This window comes from Artemia sp. Qi Xiang Cuo, chromosome 12, assembly GCF_049724085.1.
Source record: "Artemia sp. Qi Xiang Cuo chromosome 12, ASM4972408v1, whole genome shotgun sequence".
NCBI classification, from domain to species: domain Eukaryota; kingdom Metazoa; phylum Arthropoda; class Branchiopoda; order Anostraca; family Artemiidae; genus Artemia; species Artemia sp. Qi Xiang Cuo.
Genome location: NC_142805.1, coordinates 48815188 through 48837023, shown reverse-complemented (window position 1 = coordinate 48837023; position 21836 = coordinate 48815188). Strand labels below are relative to the sequence as shown.

Below are 21836 nucleotides of genomic sequence, written 5' to 3'. Positions count from 1 at the left end.
AAAAAACTTGTTTTTTTTATTTAATCTCTTGAAGGCGAAACTTGGCTTCAACGTTGTAACACTAAATTTTAAAGAATCTAATTTTAAATTAATTTATTTTAATACATATATAAAAACTGGTAATTAATAGTGCAATGTTATTATTAGATGTTTTTAGAAATTACAGGTAGTTTGCCAAGTCTCGAGTTGGTTTCAAAGGCTTTTTGAGAAAGTGTCTGCCAAAATACGTGTTCCAGGGTAATTGGACCGCTGATGGCAGATCAAATGAGAGCACCATTATTCAGTGACTGACAAATTTACACTGACCCGCTAATGACAGAGTAAATGGGAGGAGCTGTTTGTATGCCGAGGATGTAGGGCCAAAAATCAATAAGCTTTGATCTTACTGTTATGTTATTTATTTACAGTGGGATAGAATAAGGAGTTTATTTTATTGTTGAAGATAGTAAAATTTAAACAACAGGAAAGATTTTTTTTTCATCTCAGTCTGTTCAAAGCTTTTGCTTTAGCTTAATTTAAGAAAATTGCCAAAGGTTGCACGGAATTTCCAAAGGAATATCACCCCCACCTAATCTGAAACTGACCTTTCAGTACAACTCTGTTTCACTTCAGTTCATAATCACTCCCAGAATTGGCTTTGTGAAATTTATTCGAGAAATTTCGATTTCTTTATCTCTGAGGGAATTTTCGTAAGATCTTTATTATGTTCATCTAGAAGATTCCAGAATTTTATTAGTTCTTATAGACTGTAGAGCCCTTAATTTTATGGCTCATAAACTCCAGTGTCCTCTCATTAAGTTTCATCCGGAAATTGACTTTACTTCCTTTCATTCCCTTTATGGCAGTCTATATAGTTTTGTCTCAGAGGGAAGTAAAGGGCGAAATTAAAGTGGTAGTATCGGTGAATCTTAGAACTAAGGGAATTTCTCAAAAAATTTTTGCCTTATGCGTTAGTCCAAATACCCAAAACCTATATTTGTCACCAACTTCTAATCTATTGTTAAAAAGTTTTTTTTTTGTCATCGTAGAGAAATGTGATACTGGAATTAAGTTATATTCAAATATCATAAAAAGTCTATTATTTTCCATATCCAGATTTAGGTAGAATGGAGCGAAGAGTGAAGTACCCCCCCCCCCCATAGAAATCTCCTTGTCCCCGAGACAAATCCTAGACACTGACTCTAAGATAACAAACCCCTTCCCTCTAAAAAGAAAGACCTACCTTGAAGACTCTAAAAAGAAAGACTCTAAAAAGAAAGACAAACCCCTTCCCTCTAAAAAGAAAGACCTACCTTGAAGACTCTAAAAAGAAAGACTCTAAAAAGAAAGACAAACCCCTTCCCTCTAAAAAGAAAGACCTACCTTGAAGACTCTAAAAAGAAAGACTCTAAAAAGAAAGACAAACCCCTTCCCTCTAAAAAGAAAGATGTACCTTGACTTGTACCTTGACTTGATTTATTGACAAAATAAAAAACAATGCAAACACTTATTGCCGTACTACCAACATGCCAGAGGCTATAAGCGGCCAATACGGGGATTTGAGAAATCAATCATTTTATAAAAGTATTGACAAAATATCATCAAAGAAAAATATCCCTTTTCTAATATCATTAAGCAGGAAAACTAAACGAACAAAAACTAAATAACAAAAATGTAAGAATTTTTTCATCTATTCAAAAAGATATTTTTAAGTATTTTTTTTTTTTTTTAGAACAAGATTATCGAAATCAATTCTTCGATATATTTGGGCAATATAGGAGCTTTCCACATATTCCGTATATGAAAGGAAATAAGTCACTTCACAGAATTATTGCATATACCTTGTTCACAAAACATTAAACGGGAAAACTAAACAAACAACTTTAATCTACTCAATAAGATATTTTATAATATTTTTTTAGGAACGAGCTTAGAGAAATTGATTCCTTTATATAGTTGGGCAACATGTTCCACACCTCTGCACCAACATGTCGTAATGACAGTGCACCTCTATGGCTGTGGCGCATTTCTGATATGAATGAATTATTTTCAGTTGACGTTGTTGGGTATGAATGATATTCTGAAGCCGTTTGAAATATATTAAGTTGTCTTAGTCCAAGTGGTGCTAAAAAAGTAATACACGAGTAAACCAACTTGCAACTTGGAGCATAGATATTTTAGAAACATTCAGCACTTTTGCCAGGCGGACTGAATCACTTGTAGAGTATTTATATGAAAATAGAGATTTTACTATCCGATTTTGTTTTACTTGGATTTTACGAGCATTATAATTAAATGAATTAGACTAAAGAGCGCATCCATACTCTAAATATGAAGAAACGAGAGTATAATATAAAGTTGTAAGTGCTTCATGAGGAATAAAGTGCTTTAGTATATTTAGAATACCTGTCCCTCGGGAAATTTCAATGGAAATGGCCCTCACATGATCTTTCCATGTATCATTTCATCAATAATCATTCCCAGGTAATCGAAATTGGTTACCCTTTCAATCATTACATTTCCAAGTGAAAGTATCTTATTTGTTTCAAAATGTTGTATATTTGAAAATATCATATATTTTGTTTTCGAAGTATTTAATGACAGATGATTCACTCGCAAATAACTAGACAATTGAGCTAAAGTGGTCTCCATAATAGCAAACAAACTGTCTACTGTATATGACTTAAACAACATTATTGTGTCATCAGCACATGTTATTAGTATACAATTAGTTATAAATCCTTTCATATCCGAAACATATATTAAGAAAAGTAGGGGCCATAGGATCAAACCTTGGGGAACCCCACATTTTATTTTTCTTTCTAATGATGTTGATGATCTGACAACTACAGTCTGCATTCCATCTTCCAAATACGATTTTATTCATTTTACCATCCAAACCGGAAAATGTATTTTATTCATTTTTGTTATTAATGTCTCGTGATTAACAGTATCGAAACTTTTCGAAAGATCCACAAAAATTGCCGACGTCATGAATCCAAAATCCAAAAATCCTTTATCTTTATAATAAAATGATATACAGCATGTGTAGTGGAATGACCTTTACGAAAACCATATTGGCTAGACGATAAAATTCCATTTTTCATTTATAAATTTTGTCATTTTTTCATGCAATACCTTTTCAAATAGTTTAGAGAATACCGATTAAATTGAAATGGGCCTGTAATTATTAATTTGGCATTTATCTCCATTCTTATGTATAGGTATTATCTGACTTTTTTCAGTTGTTTGGGAACAACTCCTTTTTTAAATGAAATTTTAAGCAGAATAAGAAAAACACGACAAATAACCAAGAAAATTGATTTTAATGCTCTTTTTGGTTTTCTGTCAACTCTCGGGGATTTGGAGGGACCAAGCGATGTAAATGCTTTTTGTAACTCATGCATTTGTATCATATCATCTTGAGTGAAAACTGAGTTAACTGTATCAAGCACGTTAATGTCTTCAGTTGTTTCAATTTGTCTAGTATTATTATTAATTTGCCGAGATATACTTGAACAAACATCTGAAAAATAAGTAAAAATTCATTAGCAATGTCCGCGTCCTCTTTTAACGGAACCCCATCTAGAGATGTAATAACATTTAGAATTTCTTCTTTTAGTTGTTTCTTATGAGGTGAAAGTATCACATTTATTATTTTGCATGTTGCTCATATATTATTCTTATTTAATTCAAAAACTAAATAATAATAATTATTTCTTTTTAATTCTCGTTTCTTTTTGATCACAGTAGCCCGGTATTCCTTATAAAGTTTATCATTTTCAAAGGAAGGGAATTTTCTTTATGTAGAGGCTATCTCTCAATTTTATCATATGGACCGGGGAGCCTGATCCGGAACTGAAAGCCGAGGAATGGGGATGGAAGAATAAAGATGACTTCTTGTATCCATTAACAATTGACCTCCCACCAGCCTTGCGTATGCTCCTAAAGATCGTGAAGTGCTCCTGTCGTGTACAGTGTAGTTCAGCGAGGTGTAGCTGCTTTAAAAACGGCTTAGTTTGTACTTCAGCATGCAGAACCTGCAAGGGAACAATGTGTTCCAACTCCCCAAAACTCGACAGCAACAATGATGAAGAGAACCTAGAACCCTAGTCGTTAATCCATTCCAAATGAAGAAGTTGTGAAACTAGTCGGAATCTGATTCTCTATTTTGTATTTTTTATAAGATTGATTCTAGTTAATAGACTGTGAAGATTAGACACTATGGGTTGACCCTAAATAGTATACGAAGAGTGTTTTAAGTGTGATTTACGATACTGACCACTGAAAACCAGTTCGGTTTGTAATTCACTTTCCCTAATTATTTTCTAAAAAGATGTAGATCATTCTTTAATGATTAAGATTTTTTTCTGGTTCAGTGAACAACCTATTTGATTCTACTTTCGGTCTCAGGTCGTGATTCTACTTCAGAACCACAATTCCATTCAAGAAATCGGGCTACAACGAAAATTGGATTTTTTAGGCGAAAAAATACAGTTACTTTTTGTATAGTGCTTCTTACGCTAAATCCGACTTCGTTTTCGGTCTCGCCATGTTATTTTGGGTTAGAATCATACTTCAGTTCAAGAAAAACCGATATCCACGAAAATTACGATTTTTATTCGAATAACGGAAAAAAATAACATTAAAAGCCAAAAAACGGTTATTTTGCATCGACTCAGAATATGCGAAAATGGATATGTTGTTCAGTTTTTTTTTTCTCTACAAGATGGTGTAAAAATCATTTCTGTTGCAATTTGTTTCGGGTCGACCTCTTTTTGGAGCTCATTTTCCTGTACTAATATTTTTTATCTCAACTGTAAACCAAAGGGGTTCCAGACAGACGGGTTTTCTAGAATCATGTGGTTTGGCCTTGCAACATGAATCCATGCCTTGAAGAATTTTATCCATAAATAAGGAATATGCACTTGCCATGTCATTTGTTCCATATACCTCTTCCCAATCTATCTTTGTAAGAAAGATTTTTAGTTTCTCGCAATTTCTAGTAGAAAAATTATAAGTATTTCCACGAGGGTTATGGCTGGTTGTCCTTAAACTGCATCCATTATCAAATTCTTTCTTGTTTAGACTTAATACAACATAATTTAAAAATGATCTGAACCTGGAGAAACAAGCACTCCCGAAAATTTTAATCGCTCCATATTAAACCATATTTGAGCCATATTTGACCATATTTGAGCTATGTAAAACCATATTTGGGGCAAAAATATATTATCAATTAACGTAGCACTAAACGAAGTTACAAAGGCTGGGGTAGTAATCAAAGGTAAAAAATCAGCTGATAACATATCAGTCAGAAATTCTAATTCCCAACATTACTCAATTCAAGTAAATTAAAGTTGAAATCTCCAACTACAACAGATGGCACCCTAAAGGATCCAACTTATTACTTAAATTTTCTATAGATGCTAATGACTCTGCTACTGGGGAACTCAGAGGTCTATATACAACTGCAAGTAATATCTCTCCACCATCTTTGCACAATTACATGACAAGGGATTCAAGTAGCCCTTCATGCCAAATAGATACTTCATCTAATATCCACACAGAAAAATCACTTCGTACATAAGCGCCTAAGCCACCTTTTCGTGTGCTACTACGATTACGGGAATGGAAAGAATTCCCTTGAATTTCAAAAAAAGATATAGGAGATACATCAGCTATAAAAGTCTCTGTCAGGCGTATTATGTCAAAACATAGACTGTCCATAGCTGTTTCTAGTCCCTGAACATTGTAATTGGCAATTGTTAGCGTATTGGGAAATTTTGTCACGCGGATATCCCTGGATTTCACGTATTTGGTTTCTTGGGATTTAACACTCCAATATAAATGCATCATGCACCTCATTGCACAGACTGGGAATGTTCAAACTTGATAGGTCAAAAAACTGCAACCCTTGTTGTTTAAGTCTGTCCATTTTTAATTGTAAAGCAGCATTATAATCAGAACCTTATATCCTATCATGTTGACATCAGGAACCGCAAAAGATCAGGGTAGTAATAGTACTTGGGTCAAATTTTGAACTAGCATAACATTTTCACTTATCTTCACGATAGAGAACGTCGTAAGGCGACATGGACCTCGCCGGATGGAAAAACCCGTAATCTTATTGATTACGTGGTCGTCTCTAGACGATGGAAATCGTCTGTGCTAGATACTATCACCCTGGCAGGTGGCGATTTCGACAGCGACCATTCCCTGGTCATATCTGCACTAAAGATACGTCTGAAATCTTACGCAAAGCTGAATAAGAGACCCGCTCGTTTCAACACACATCTTCTCAAAGACCCTCAAACTCGCCATACCTACATCGATGAACTGTCTACTCTAATATCGGACCTTCTTTCCAATATTCCTATAACTATATCTAAAGAAGATGTCGATAAACTGGTCACAGACTGCTCTAAGATCATCAGCAAAGTAGCGATGTCCACCTTAGGAACCAAAAAGGGTGATAAAAAGCCTTGGATAACCAACGAAATTATTTTATTATGTGCTGAGAAGCGAAAACACAATAACAAGTCAGACAGAGAGAGCAGGGACAGATATAAGCAGTTGAACCGTGCTGTAGAACCATTCACCCGTAGAGCCCATCGCACCTACACTAAAGACAAATGCGAACGGTGTGAGTCTGATTTTAATAAAGGCGACTCATACTTCATGTATAAGAGAGTTCGTGAGCTAACAAGCAAGAAAAGTCTCAGTTCTTGTGCACTGCTAGATAAAAACGGCTCCCAGATACAAAGCACAGAAGGTATCCGATCGAGATGGATGGAGCATTTCAAAGAAAAGCTTAATCCTGATATCCTTCCAAACCCTCCTGTCCTGGACCTGTTTCCCGTTACTGTCTCAGACCCCAGCCCACCTCCTCTCCGTTCTGAGGTCGTGGATGCCATCGAAGCGCTGAAGACTTTCAAGGCCCCAGGCCCGGACAGAATACAGGCAGAACTGCTGAAAGTTCGATGTGAATCGCTTATAGATCTTTTCCACAAGACTGTATCCGCTGTCTGGTAAGAGGGTCCTTTCCCAACCTCTTGGTGCAAAGCCACAATTGTTCCACTGCGCATGACGGGGTCAAAGGCGATATGTGATAATTACCGTCCTATTAGCCCTGACAAGTCAAACTGCCAAGATCTTCACCCGAAATATACTCCAACGGATCAAAGCCGTGCTATCCTTAGTCATCCAAGAATACCAAGCCGGTTTTCGCCCTGGTAGATCGTCCGTTGACCAAATTTTCACTTTTCGCCAAATTTTAGAGAAATATCTGAAATTCGGTCGCGACCTGTATCAGCTCTTCGCCGACTTGAAGCAACCATTTGACCTTATTTGGAGAAGTGGCCAAGGATATATGCTGCTCCATTACGAAATCCTACAAAACCTAGTATATCTTATCAAAGAAATGTACTCCAAATTTAGGATTCGTGTGATGACTAGTGAAGGTCTCACTGACAGCTTCTAGACTTCCGCAGGTGTCCTTCAAGGATGCCTCTTGTCTCCAGAGCTGTTCAACCTTTTCCTCACAACAGTCTTATCCCTGGTGGAAACAACTTGCAGCGCAGATATAGGGGGTGGTCAGACAGATGAGCTATCCAACGCTGACGATATCGACGAAAGGGCTGAAATACCCGAGGATCTAAGAGCCGTTGCTAACAACATCCTCAAAGCCCAATAGTCCTCTTGTAACGGCCATAAATGTATCACAAACAAAGGCTACGTGGTGCTCACGAAAGCCGCAGGATACAGTTAAGCCAGACCTGAAACTTAATGGAGAGAGTATCCAGTGGTTCGTCGACGAGTTCCCTTACCTTGGTAGTTTGATCATCAGCGTAAACAGTTTATCAAAAGACACTAAAAGACGTCTCGCCCTCGCGAGTCCCAGTTCCAGAGCCCTTATGCCAATATGGCAAAGCAAGGATTTGTCTTTGCAGCTTAAGACACGACTTCTCAATACCATGGTCATCCCCATCGTAATCTAATCATGTGAAACATGGACGCTGAAGGTAAAGGACAACCATCGACATGCAGCCTCTAACACTAAATGACTTCAAAGCATCGCCAGGATCCCTTACTTGATAAATCCAAAATGTTGAAATTCTCGAGTGCTTTAAAGTGTAACGAGTAATTATTGTGGTGATCTAGCTCCAGCAACTTCGATGGCTGAGTCACGTTCAACGAATGAGTTGGTTCCGTCTCCCGAAAATCACCTTTGAAGGCCAAATTCACGGTTCTCGTCCTCGTGGTCGCCCCCCCAAAAAGGTGGAAGGGTAACTTTGCACCTCACCGCCTCTTGTACTTTCTTTGCCTAGCAGAAGACCGTGAATCATACAAAAGGCACATCCACGCCATTACGAAGAAAGAGGCCCCAACACGACCTTCAAGGACGGATGGGACTTAAGCTAAGCTATCTTCACGAAAACACGGCCTTGGGTAGTCCAAGCATTTCTGGTTCCAACAGTATCGTTTGAGGCCTGTAGAATTGCTTGACGTCGCTTTGTTAAACTTTCTGTTACGGAAGTACGCGTGTTGCAAAGTTTTGACCGGTTTTGTATTATTTCCCTGATAAGTAAGAGGATTTTGAAGGTTACTTGGACCGGAGGAATATGACCACCATTTGGCTTACCAAGCATTTTAACATCGGCCACATCAGATATTCCTATTTGAGCCCCAAGTTCAGTCTGAGCTAGCTTTACTTTCGAAAGTTCTAAAGCGCTGATTGAGTTTCTCGTAGATTGTATCTCGCTTCTAAGAGTTTCCATGTTAACCCTTATTTCAGGTTGTAAACCCAGAGTTACAAAAGTCTCTTTGTAACAATCCGGACTGTTAGCATCATCTGTCATAGTACGTTTTATAGACTGATGTTTGTTTGCAGCACAAGCCGTTTTATTTGTTTCGAAATCATGTTATCTGTCAAAACACTAGCGGTTTTTTTATCACCATACGTGAATGCCAAATATTTCTTACCAGACGTCAATTCACTTAATATTCGAACAGGCCACCAAGGAAATCCATATGAACGTGCGAACGCAAGATCACCTTCTTTCATTTCCCAAATTGCCTCGACCAAAGCCACCAGACCAAAAATTCACTTTAGGCACAGTTTTTTTTCCCTTTTTTGTAGTTTTCTTTCTATCTCTCTTTTTCCTTCAAAATCGTCAATCAAAGTTCAAGTGAAGTCCTTTATTAGCTTATCCGTTTATCGAGCAAACCAGTCAGACAAGTTTTACTTAAAACTGCCAACTATAAAAGATAATCCGACTGTGAATAAAAAACTCGGAATAAATTATACCCTTGCTGAAAGTATGCTGTTATGCAATAGTTTAATGCGAAACCAATCCAATTATTTATCCAATAGTGATATCCAATTTAGTCAAGATGTTTGCACATTGAACTCTGACTTTCGGCTCATTCACCGTGATTTGGTTTTATCTAATGTATTTTGACCTACAGGTCAGTGGAAACGTGCACAAGAGAAGTAGTTGATGTACGTCGAGAAGTTGGTACACTACGACATGAAGTCTCCTCCGTTCAAGGAGTAAAAGATGATTTAGATGACATTAGAGAAAATATTGAGAGGCTTGAAGAACAAACTCGAAAAAGGAAACTCAGATTATTAGAACAGGTCCTTTTGTCTTGAAAATCCTTTGTCGCATGATATATATCTGTTTATTTTGTCGGTTTATTATTGTTTTGTAACATAGTTGTTCCCAAACGAAACGTTGTGATCTAACATCTTCCTAATTTCAAATTGGGGGAGGGGGTGAGTCGCATTTCCATGGAATGAGCTTTGCTTCAAACTTGAATGGAAAAGAGCTCTAAGAATTACAGTATTTTGCTTAATAATGTGTTATAGCACAGTACATACATATAAACTATGAATGAAACTATGGGTTTGGGTCCTAATCATGACCAGCCTCTATAATAGTCTACATAAGAGGCAGGGCGAAGCCTACCTCAGAGTCTCTCTTTGAACCTGGGAAGACAATGTCATATATTTCAGTGAAAATTGTTTATTTAAAATCAATTCATCCCATTTCTATTTCTTGGAATATGTAAATTTATTATTACTATTTTTTATTGCTCATCGTAGAAGAGAAGAAAGGAAGGTTGGAATATATTATCCACTAGAAGAACAATTGCAGGGGCCCAGAAGAATTTATTGAGCTACAATACGATTGGGTTATGAACAAACAAAACTGGTTTTTCAGTTTAAAATGCCTCCCTGAAATTATTCCCAAATACGTTCCAGTTCAGTTCAGTTTCAGTTCAATATGGGTTTTAATTCAAAAAAATATATATAAAAATACACTTAACTTAGTTCCTTGTGCATTGTAATAATTGCACACTCTAAATACAGCGTGGCCTCCTGTCCTCTTCAATTTCCACCCCGAACCGCCATCAAATAACGATAAATTTAACACAACTTCTCCTCCATTCACACCCCTTGAAGTATCAAACTAAAATATGATAATTAATAATAATATCGAAAAATTATAAACAGAATAATAATAAAATAAATCTAGTAAATAAATATTTAATCTTTTAGATATTTTTTCACATTCTTTTTAAAGGAGCCGAGAGACCCTCAGCTCTTGCGGAATAGTGCATTCCACTCTCTAGCACACGCAATTCTAGGAGAAAATTCCGACCTAGCTGTCGGTGTCGGGGGTATGTAAATATCTGATGAAGATCGTGTATTTAAACTATGGATTTGTGATGCTAGTGTGAATAAGCCTCTAAATGGTGATGGGAGTGTTCCTAAAAATTACATAATTAAGTGATAGCCCATTAATAGATTTGTGTGATAATTAATGTTTTATTCTATCTTTGAGGCGTGCCATTTTCAGTCTGAAAGCTTAAGGGCTATAGATGTAGTCCGTAAGGGCGATACACATGGCTCATCAAAAGCCTACGCTTGCGAATGATATGTTGTTTGTTTTTTTTTTAAGAAAAGATAGTCTGTTATAGGAAAACATTCTAAATTTGTAAAAAATAGGTGATCCAACCAACGAAGTAGCTTGTAATGCCAATTCATCAAAAGCAGTAGCGGCTCCAGAATTATCACCCTAACTTTTGTTACGCGTAAATTGTTCAAGGTTTCCTTTTTGTTAACTCTGCTCCTCGGGAGTCTTTATTTTCTATTAATATCTTTTCCTCTTCATTCCATTTTATTTTCATCTTTGGATGTTTTTTTTATTTTTATTTTGTTATTGCATGATATTTATCTCTTTAAATTAGCTTGTTAAATTTTGTCCTTTTTATGATATGCTCGCTTTTTAAGAAGCACTTCAATCAGTTTCTACTGCTTGTCACTACAATTCTGTTTCTTTTTTTTTTTTAATTTATATAATTTTTGTCGACATAAAGTAGAATGGGCCTGTGATCACTATTTTGAATTTTTTTATTTTATTTTATTTTTTTTTTGGGGGGGGGGGGGTGTAGGGTCTCATATCTCTAGAGATTTGACAGCCATTGTTTGGGTAAAATCTCTTATGTTGATATGATTTTCATATTCTTCGAGGGAGGTGGTCAAGGGAGCCATTGTTTAAATAAAATCTCGTATACTGATGTGATTATATGCTTAGGGAGAGGTGGTAAGACCGTATTACAGGAGGGAACGGACCGTATTTCAAACAGTAGACTGTACGAAAAGTGTGGTTCAATCCCGCTTTCTAGGGTTATAATGAGAGAAAGGTTCAGATGGCTAGGGCACGTTCTGTGGATGAAGATGACAGATTGCAAAGATTGTTCTTTTCGGCCAACCGTCTAGGGCTAAACGGAAAGCAGGTCGTCCGCCGTTGGGGTGGGAGGATGTCATGAAAAATATTTAAGGGAAATGGGAACTTCCTAAGAGGGTGTAAAGAGGGAAGCTTTGAATAGATTGGGATGGAGGAGGAGCGTGCGGAGTCTTATTGGCCTCAGCGGCTTTGTGCTGCAGTGAGTTTTTAGTAGTAGTAGCAGTAGGTTGCAAAAAATAATACCTCGTCCCATTAGTTATGCATCCAAAAATCTCTTCGCAACTTCTTCAGTATGTGTTAAAGGTGATTGCATGGGCGCCCATAAGCTGAATTTTAAAAGGGGGAGCTTACCTGGTCTAATCGGGACTTTCAATGCTGTATAATAGAAATCGTAAAACAAAAATATAAAATATAAGGTGGCATCATTCAGCCAGGGGGGGGGGGGGGGGGCCCCCACCCCCATATGGATGCACATGGGTGATTATGATTTATTCTCCAAAATTAAATTGATTTATATAATCGGTCTGTAGATCTTCAATTTTTTTTGCAACTGTTTATGTTTGATTTTGTTTATAAATTATTTTTTATTTACAGCATAAAATATGGGCATGGAATAAACACGTGAACGTACAGATGCAGCGCCGTTATTTTTTCTTTAAATAATTCTTCCCAGGATAGTGCTTGGCCGAAACAACACGAGTTATAGTAATACTGTCTAAAGACGTTTTCACTGTTTTTATTTCTTAAAGGTAATTCCTCTACTATAAACGAGTCAAGTTTTTCATTTAGCCCATGTGGTTTGTTTACAGTTGACAAGTATAACAAAGAGTATTATGGATCAAGTCCATAGTGTATGATGCACAGTGTGGTTCATTCACCAGCAAGATATCTTTACATTCATTGGTGTATGGTAAGGACAGATAATATATTAAAAACTTTGCTAGGCAAGACTTGGAAATATATCAGTAAAAATATAAAAAATCTGAGACCTCTATAACTTAATGAGTGTGACACAACCTACATTCCTGGGCTAGTATAAATGCGCAGACTCTAATAAAAACATGAAATGTGTCTTGACTTTAACCTGGCGAAAATTCTGCCAAGATTCTTGCACTGACAAACTTATAACTTTTTCGCATGCTGACCAAAAGTCTGTGTTGCACAGGTATTGATCTCCTGATTCCATGCCCTAGGCCGGTAGTGTAATGTGTGGTTGGGAGCAAATCCTCTGACATTTTCTTTGTTTTTCCCCCAGATTTTTCCAGGCACCCAATAGAGGTGGGTCAAACTCAGATGAGCTTAAAGAGTCACACCATTGACCCCCGTTCCAAACAATATAACCAGCGTCACCAGGACTCGAACTTGCACAAGAATGCAAAAGAATCGACGATTCTTGCACACAAGTGATAAATACGATATATTTTAATCTTTTCGGTATTTAACAAAGGTGATTGTCGCATGAACATTTTATGTCAAAAAAAAGCTTTTTTAATCCGGATTTTGCATTTGTTTGCTTCTTAGGATTTTATATTTCTTTTTGCTCTGTATTTTGATTATTGGTAGTACTTTAATTGTCTGAGTGAAGCAGAATTCTATTAATGTATGTATTTTTTGCCTAATATCTGTTAAGTTTATGCTTAGTGACTTTTAAGTTTTTTAAGTTTGTTCTGTATTTGTTAAAGATAATTGTTGCTAAATATTTATTTCCTGAAATGAATGTATTTTATTTTATTGGTTTGCTTCTTATGTCTAACGGTTTCTTTTTCCTAATAATTGGAGTGATATTAAATTTTTCCAGCTTAACATTAGGTTTGTGAATGTTACCAGGTTCCGCAAACAAATTCTTTTTTGTTTGCTTGTTATCTGTGCAATATTCGTCAAAGATGTTGATCGAATGAAATCCATTTCTCAAAGAAATTTTTTCGTATTTTTGGTTTGCTAAATATTTCTTAAGTGTTCAAATCTCCCTTATTGAAATTGTTGTAACTGAGTTTTTTTGTGTTCATTTTGTATCTGAATCCTGTGAGTTTTAACTGTTTTTTTTTTGCTAACAAATGGGGACATTTATTAAACTGAAAAGCAACATCAGTATTAACAGCCACCCCGAGATGTAAAAAACTTGTCCGAGTCGGTGGAATAAATACACTGAAAAATACACCCCAAGAAGTAAAAAACTATGCATCCCAAGAAGTGAAAAACTTGTCCCAGGGGTGCCAAAAATACGCAAAAAAATGCACCCCAAGAGTAAAAAACTATGCACCCCAAGAAGTAAAAAACTCGTCCGAGGGGGTGGCAAAAATACACAAAAAAAATAATGCAGGAGCAAATAAATTATAAAACAACTAATACAAATTGCATCCTAATCGGCACCACAAACCTTACAACAACAAAACCAAAATCATATCCCAAGAGGCCATAATAAGCTATTTAATTATTTATTTACTTCCCCCCCCCCCCTAAAAAAAACAACTAAAATTCATATTTACAAAAAAGGATTTCTTTAATTTCACTCTTAAACGAAGAATTATGACTATTATTTTTGATAATAGTCAAATAGTCATTTTAGGGTTTATTGGATCGAAATTGGGAATTCGCCTCATCTGGATTTGAGATAAACATTTTTCAGAAATAATTCTTATCTCATCTGAAGGGTGGTAATTTATTTTTAACATAGGTGATTTTATTTTCTTTAAAGCTACTAAGTGTCCACCTACTAGACGTTAAGCTGGTGTTTAATGACTTTTAAATAGCTTTTTTCCCTTCAGTTTTTAGAGTATGTATTAAAGATGATTGTTGCATGATACTTATATCTTGAAATAAATGTTTTCGATAAGTACATCTCTGTTTGAATGTCCGCTTCTTAGGTTTCCCTTTTGTCTTCGTTTTTACCTTTGTTTTGCCGTAGTTTTACCTTGTTTTACCTTTGTTTTCTTTATGAATGGATTCCTTTGTCGGTGATACAGATTGACATGTAGCGCAAGTATGAAGTATATTGTGCTTAAAAGAAGAAGAGTTTGTCATTACCTGATGTTTAGTTCGTAAGCCGTACCTGACAGCTCTTTGGTGTCACTCCTTCTTTGTCTTTTAAGGACGACTTAGAACATAGGAAGACTTGAAAGGGCTGACACCCCCCCCTCTACCGATCTTTTCTTAGTATTTTGCATTGTTCATGAATGATTAGTGCTACTGTATTGGAGTATTTCAGATTAAAATCAAATCATTTAAATTAAAATCAAGCCGTGGCTATTTGGAGAAAAGGCCAACACAGATAGTCTGAGTGAGAGACAAAGCTGGTATAAGCCTTTTTCAGAATTGTATAAAAATGGATATAGAAAGGGGCAAATCAATGTTAGGAACATCAGGGAGCTCTTGAGTGATCAGCCCCCTTACTCTTTAGAGACTTAAATTCGTAAAATATCGATCTAACAAGTGAGAGTGTCTGATCATAGTAGGGCAATGTTAAATTGTGAGCTGGGACAAGATTACCTTTTACCCCCCACCCTCTAATAGAGAGAAATCGGGCAATAAAAATTGTTATGGTTGCTACTTTTCTTTAATTTCTCCGTGGCTCCATAATAATCATAGATTCAATGATGCGTCGTTTATACACTTCTCAATTGGATGATATGAGATCAAGCCCCTATGAGGTAAAGTTGATACTCGGATTTAAACCAGAGAAATAATTTTTTTACTATTAAGACTAATCGAGATAATTGTTAAAGTTCCTGAATCAGCATCAAATAGAAATTTTTTCTCAAAAGCCAGGTTTTTTTTTAAACATTTTCTGATTTTTGATTACCACGGGCTGCGGATCGTCCTTTACTAGGTGGAACCACGGGCAATAATAACCGAAAATTGAAAAACGCTTTTAAAAGGGAAACTGGCTTCCGAGAAAATATTGCCATTTGTAGCTGATTCAGGATTATCATCTCGATTATTCTTAATACAAAAATTGTATCTAAAAAACAATGATGATATCCTGAAACCCCCCCCCCCCAAAAAAATGTCAGATCACGACTAGTGCAAATAATACTACACGCTGCCTTTAATAGCTCAAGATAAGCTTGAGCCATTGGCCTTTTAAGTATTTTTCATTTTTACTAATGCTAAATTGAAGTCCCTGAGGACGTGATTACACAGGCCCACACAATTGAACTGTTTGAGTTTGAAGTTCAAATGGTTTGGTAAAACTTCTTGGGTTAAAGACATACTTATTGCGTTTATAAATATTTTTTCTACATAATTACTAATTGTTTTATACTTGACTCGTTTCTTTTTAGGGTCTCACCTGCTTTTTGGCATATTCCATTTTCTCTGCTGTTCTTGGTATGTTTCAGTTTGGATATAATACAGGTGTCATCAACGCTCCCCAGTCTGTAAGTTTCTTGGATATTTTTTGTGTTTCCTTATTTTTTTATACCATCATTTTTTTTCAGCAAATCTAATCGTTTTTTCACAAAAAACGAAGGTTTTTCACAAAAAGTAAGGAGCGAATTCAAAACTTACAATGAGCAGAAAATAGCTTATATCTAACGTCAAACTGAAAAATAACAGGAATTATTATGAATGAAAACGGAAATGATGACGAACATAAATTCCAAGGAACAAGCAAGTCCAACTTTAAACAAATAGAAAATTTATTAAAAAGTGGTGTTTTAACCCTCCCCCAATCATTATGTAGAGCTTAGATAATTTCGGAGACCACACTGCCTTTCCATGACGATAAATAAAAGTTCAAATAGGGATAAAATCCTTTTAATAGACAGTGAAATAGAAATTCACAAAAATACCAGATATTTCGGTCACATATACAGTGACCGTCATCAGTAGTAAAACTTTTACTAGTCACATATACAGTGACCGTCATCTGACCGTCATCAGAGTTTTACTACTGATGACGGTCACTGTATATGTGACCGAAATATCTGGTATTTTTGTGAATTTCTATTTCACTGTCTATTAAAAGGATTTTATCCCTATTTGAACTTTTATTTATCGTTATGTAGAGCTTGAGTGTCATTAGTGCGTTGCTGTATTTGTATGCATTTGAATGGTGTTTTCTAAAAAGAAAAATGATCATAATGCATTAAACTTATAAGTATTAGATCGAAGCAAAACTTTTTGGGAATAAAACTTGTAAAACTGACAAATATGCTGATATCTACAAAACGTTTTAGGGGTTTGAGCTGCATTTTTTATACAAAATATTAGATAAAATTCTTCTATTGGATGACCTACTTCATTATTTATTGTAATATTTGCTTGCTTTAGGTTTGTCAACTTTATGCCCGTTGTTAGTTTTAACTTCGCTGTCATTTTTTTGGAAAAACTTAATTTTAATTAATTTCTCTCGGCGTTTGAGCTGACGTAATTTTTCTATGTAATTGCCGCAGTTTATTACCGCTGTTAGTTTCCTTCCCTACACCAAATTTACTTAAGCTATCCCTATTTGTACCAACCTGGGAAACACAGTCCCCATTTAAAAATGCAATTTTTTCTACCCGGGACCATATCTAATTATTCCTATAAATTTTTGCAAATTTATATGAGCCACTACTTCTCCGTCAGTCGGTTCAACCGGGGTATATACCACTATGACTCGAAACCTTGCTTGCAGTTTCCGGTCGTGAAGTGAGCAACTAGATTGGGGTGTAAAATGAGCGGACATAGATGTATTGGACTCAGATGCTATGGTTTGGTGGTAAGTTGTTAGTAGTAGCTAGGAGAAAATGAAATGTGAGTAGTTATACTAGGAGTAAGCGCGGTAAATATAGTCATTATAGTAATAATCCTGGTAGAAATAGTCGCTTTGAGAGCAATCGGGATATGACTCGTCTGTAAAAGTATTTGTATTCGTGGTAGTTACAATAATCAAGAGAAGAGATGTCTTAGGAGACTTCATGGTCAGAATAGTTATGCTAGGAATAAGCATTGTGGAAACAGTCGGACTGGGGGTAGTTTCGGTAGAGATTCTGTTGAACCAAATTCCCGTGGCAGTTGTGATTGCTTTAAGAATGGCCTAGACATGAAAAGTCGGGACAGGAGATTGTAAATATAGTCGTAGCAACTCTGGATAGTCTGTACAAGTAATAAAGGTTTGTATTAATAGGCTGGATAGTTAAATCTGCTAAGCTAAATCTCCTCTAATTTCCAATAGCTTTCTTTTAATTTGTTTTAATATGCTTATTGACTTTTCTCTAAATAATTATAATTTATTTTCTCTAAAATAATTCGAAATTATTTGTGAAACATGTAGGTTACATAATGTGTTTGGGCTAGCGACGTCTAAATCGATGAAAATTACTGAGCCATGATGAGTTTGGGCCAATCCTACCCTGTTTGGCAGCACCTTATTTTATTGCCTATTTTAAGGTCACACGGAAACTTTTTCTACCAAAGGAAAATTAAGCTGAGGCTTATCTTAAAAAATGACCTGCCATAGGCTGAGAAATGCCATCCTAGATTGAAATAATTTATAAATAAGAATTTTATGCAGTAAGAGTGCCTACATCTCACTGTAAAAAAAGAAATGCCTTATTAATTCAGTGGAAATTTTCCTAAAAAAAAAAAAAAAAAATGCGGGTACAAAGTGGCAAAATTAATGTAATAATTTTACTGTGAAATGGAGAATTTAAACAACGAATTTATTACCCTTAAAGTGTTTTAATGTTTTACTTGTTTTAGAATTGTCAATTTACACATATAACCGGATAGCAAAATACGTACAAATATTTACAAAAGCTTACGTGGGTTTCCAAAAAATGTCAAAATTTAAGCTCTGACAAAAGATGACAAATTTACAAAATGAAACGATTAATTGACGTCGCCATCTGAATTTCCGTGTGAACGTCTGATTGAAAAAAGAATCTTTCTGAAGTTTTCTTAGAATCCTTGAAAATTCTATGAAAAAAATGATACTTATCTTAAAAAGAATACCTTAGTACATTTTTACCAGTCCGTAAACAGTTTCGATTATTTTAGATACTGCTTCGGTGACCGGAAACCTGCGTATGTCAACTTTGATTTGAAGCGCAAGCAGACGTAACATTTACCTACACACAAAAAAATTCACCTGATGGTGTGAAATCAGGCTGACGAAGAGAAATTCGACTCTTGTTAGAACCATTCTTTAGATGATTGAAAGTTTTTTTTGTTTTTTTTTTGTCTTGTGAACTTTAATTTTTGAATTTCGTCAAGAAAAAAGCAGACTCCTTTGGATGCTCATCTAAAAACGAACGCATTTTGTGCATTTTTACTAAATTTAAAGTTTATTTCGAAGAAAAAAAACTTCTATGGATGCTTCTATAAAAATACTTTTAGCTCATTTTTGCTAGTTCGTGAAGAGTTAACTTTTGATTATGTTTTAAACACAACTTTGCTGACTCGAAAAACAGGCCGTGAACTTTGATTTGAATCAGAAACTTAAAATTCGCTCACACGAAAACAAATCCATCATTTAGCGGTGTGACACTAGGTTTCCGAAGTAAAATCCTCTCCTGTTAGAATTTGTTTTTAGACTACAGGATGCTGTTTTCCTTATGATTTCCTTACGACTACAGGATTTTTTTCACATAGGTGATAGAAGAATTTATTGTGGAAGCATATACAAAACGGTATGGGGGGATCAAAGAAGAGGTGAGAAACAGAGCAACTGTGATTTATGCCATAGCCGTGGCTATTTTCGCCGTTGGAGGAATGATTGGAGGATTTGGAGGCGGAATTCTTGCTAATAAACTGGGAAGGTAATAGTCTAGCTATGACGCTTTTAACCTCTTCTTTTTATTCTTTTCTTTCTTTCTGTTATTGACACAACAACCTATGTCAACCACGGTGACTAAGCGGATTTCCAATAATTTGACTGTTGACCTTAACGTTCGACTTGATATGAACAGAATTCTTTGTTTGCTGTCATTATGTAAAAGTGAAATGAAAAAGGATTTTCAGAAGACCCTGGTAATGTGGATAAACTTTACAAATTTAGATGTTTGGGGAAAACAAGAGAATCCTTTTCAGCCATAAATCCACCCCTTGCACAAAAATTTTGAGCCAATCACTAATAGCAGCTGGTAGACCGTTCAGCGTCCTGGCACAAGTGAACATTTTTAAAAAGCATTTGTGAGTGTATGTAATTTGAATGTACTGTTATTATTAAAACCAATCTGAATTGAAAAAAAATTAATTGGTTCTGTACTATCACACACACAAAAAAAATAATAACAAATCTATCTTCTTTTTTTCCTACAAAAAATGCAAAATTCCAGAATTTGGTAATTAGGAACTTGAAACCTCTACGATAAGGTTTTACGGTAGGATTTTCATTAAGGTAGCTTGACTTTTTAGGGATGTTTCCCGCCTTTTTTGAAAACGAGGCAAATTTTCTCTGGCTTGTATTTTTTGACGGTTCAAATATTTGCTAAAAGTTTATTTTATATTGAAAACAAGTAAATCATATTAAAATCCCCTGTTTGAAGTATTTCTACTTTAATTTGCTAATTTGTCTCCGCTATTATGCCTACTTTGCTTTTGTACTGCCTTCTAGAAACTGACTAGGTGCTGGTAATTTTTTCTCTTTTTTGGAATTTAGTTGTATCTTATTACACCTATCTATCTTCTACCTATCTATCTATGTATCTTATTATCACCTATCTTATTACATGTAATCTGTTGCTTGGATCTTCTATTAATATCTTTATTATATGTCGTGCATGATTTTCTTCTTTTTTTTGTAACAACTCTTCAATGAATGTAACTACAGCGGACCACAAATCATCCCTGTTATTTCCAAAAAGATTTTGTGTTTGATTCTCTTGCCTCTTTACGGCTTTTGCTTTTTTGATTTTTCTACGGCTGCTGCTTGACATTGATTCTCTTGGCTCGATGCGATCACTTGTAAAAAAACAAACAAAAAAAAAACAAAAAAAACAAACAAAAAAACGAATAAACACGCTTCTGTTATCTTTCTTCTAAAAAAAAAAGCAAAATCAGGTGCTTGAAAACACTGCGAAAACGGTTCATTGATATGCTCAAAATAATGTTACAATTTCCTTGAAAAGCACGTAATCTGTTGTGGTATTCTATTCCTTTTTCAACAATTTAGTAAGCTTTCCCAGGCTCTTAACTTTTGATAAGTACTTGTAAACTTAATGATTTTTATATATTCATTACCGATTTTTGTCTAAAAAAGCTGTTTTTTCATATGAACGTTGTGATCAAATTCCGTTTTTAGAGTTTTGGTTTCTATTAGTCCGTGTCGCTCCTTACTTGCAGTTCGTTACCGCGTGGTGAGCGGTAACGAACAATTTGTCAAAATAAATGGGGACTGTTTCTAGCTTTTAAAAGACTATGCAGTGTATATATAAAAAAAAACTATAGTCTTAACCTCACTTTTTAAACTATTAAATAAAAAAAAAACTAGTTTTTTTTAACTGAAATTAAGGAGCGACATTAAAACGAACAGAAATTATTCCGTATATAAAAGGGGCTGTCCCCTCCTCAACGCCTCGCTCTTTACGCTAAAGTTTTTTATTGTTTTAAAAAATAGTGTTGTGAGAAAGAGTCAAACTTCGTTACCGCTTTTGATGTGTGGTGTATGATGCTTTCTAATAGCTCTTCAATTTTCGTTACTACAGCTAAACACAAATCACCCCTGTTATTTCAAAAAGGATTTTGTGTTTGATTCTCTCGGCTTTCTAATATCACTTAAGGATTCTTTGATCTCTATCATTGTTTTCCGATTTTGGTCAGTCCTCGCCTTTTCTCATTAGTGGGTATTGGGATTCAATTTTGTCGTTTCTGAGACCAAAGGATTTTCGGTCATCGATCAAAGTAATTGATATAAAAGTAATTGCTATCTATCTCCTAAATCCCTTGGTGTCAGAAAAGACGAGATCGAGTCTAATAGATTCCAAGAATGAGAAGTATGAAATAAGGCTATATAGAATATATTTATTCTTGTGGAAAAGATGAGTAGCAAATAGGACACACCAGTGGTGTCAATTTTTTTTGGGGGGAGGGGTGCATTGCCCACTTCAAAAAAAAGATTTCCCTCTCTAGATTCTGAAAACCACATTTTTTTTGGAGTCCTTTTTGAAAATGGCC

General features: G+C 35.4%; 1 protein-coding gene across 8 annotated transcripts in view; it reads left to right on the top strand.

Moving 5' to 3' along the window:
* Glut1 (Glucose transporter 1) overlaps nt 1-21836 on the top strand; it is a 148827-nt gene that overhangs the window by 80044 nt on the left and 46947 nt on the right. For 6 of the 8 annotated variants that reach the window (XM_089098293.1, XM_089098290.1, XM_089098289.1 and 3 more), the window contains 3 exons: nt 9451-9622; nt 16019-16114; nt 19314-19480. In XM_089098293.1, the coding sequence (XP_088954419.1) occupies nt 9451-9622; nt 16019-16114; nt 19314-19480 (435 nt within the window). The remainder of the gene's footprint in view (nt 1-9450; nt 9623-16018; nt 16115-19313; nt 19481-21836) is intronic. The other 2 variants (XM_089098295.1, XM_089098294.1) reach the window with 1 other exon arrangement.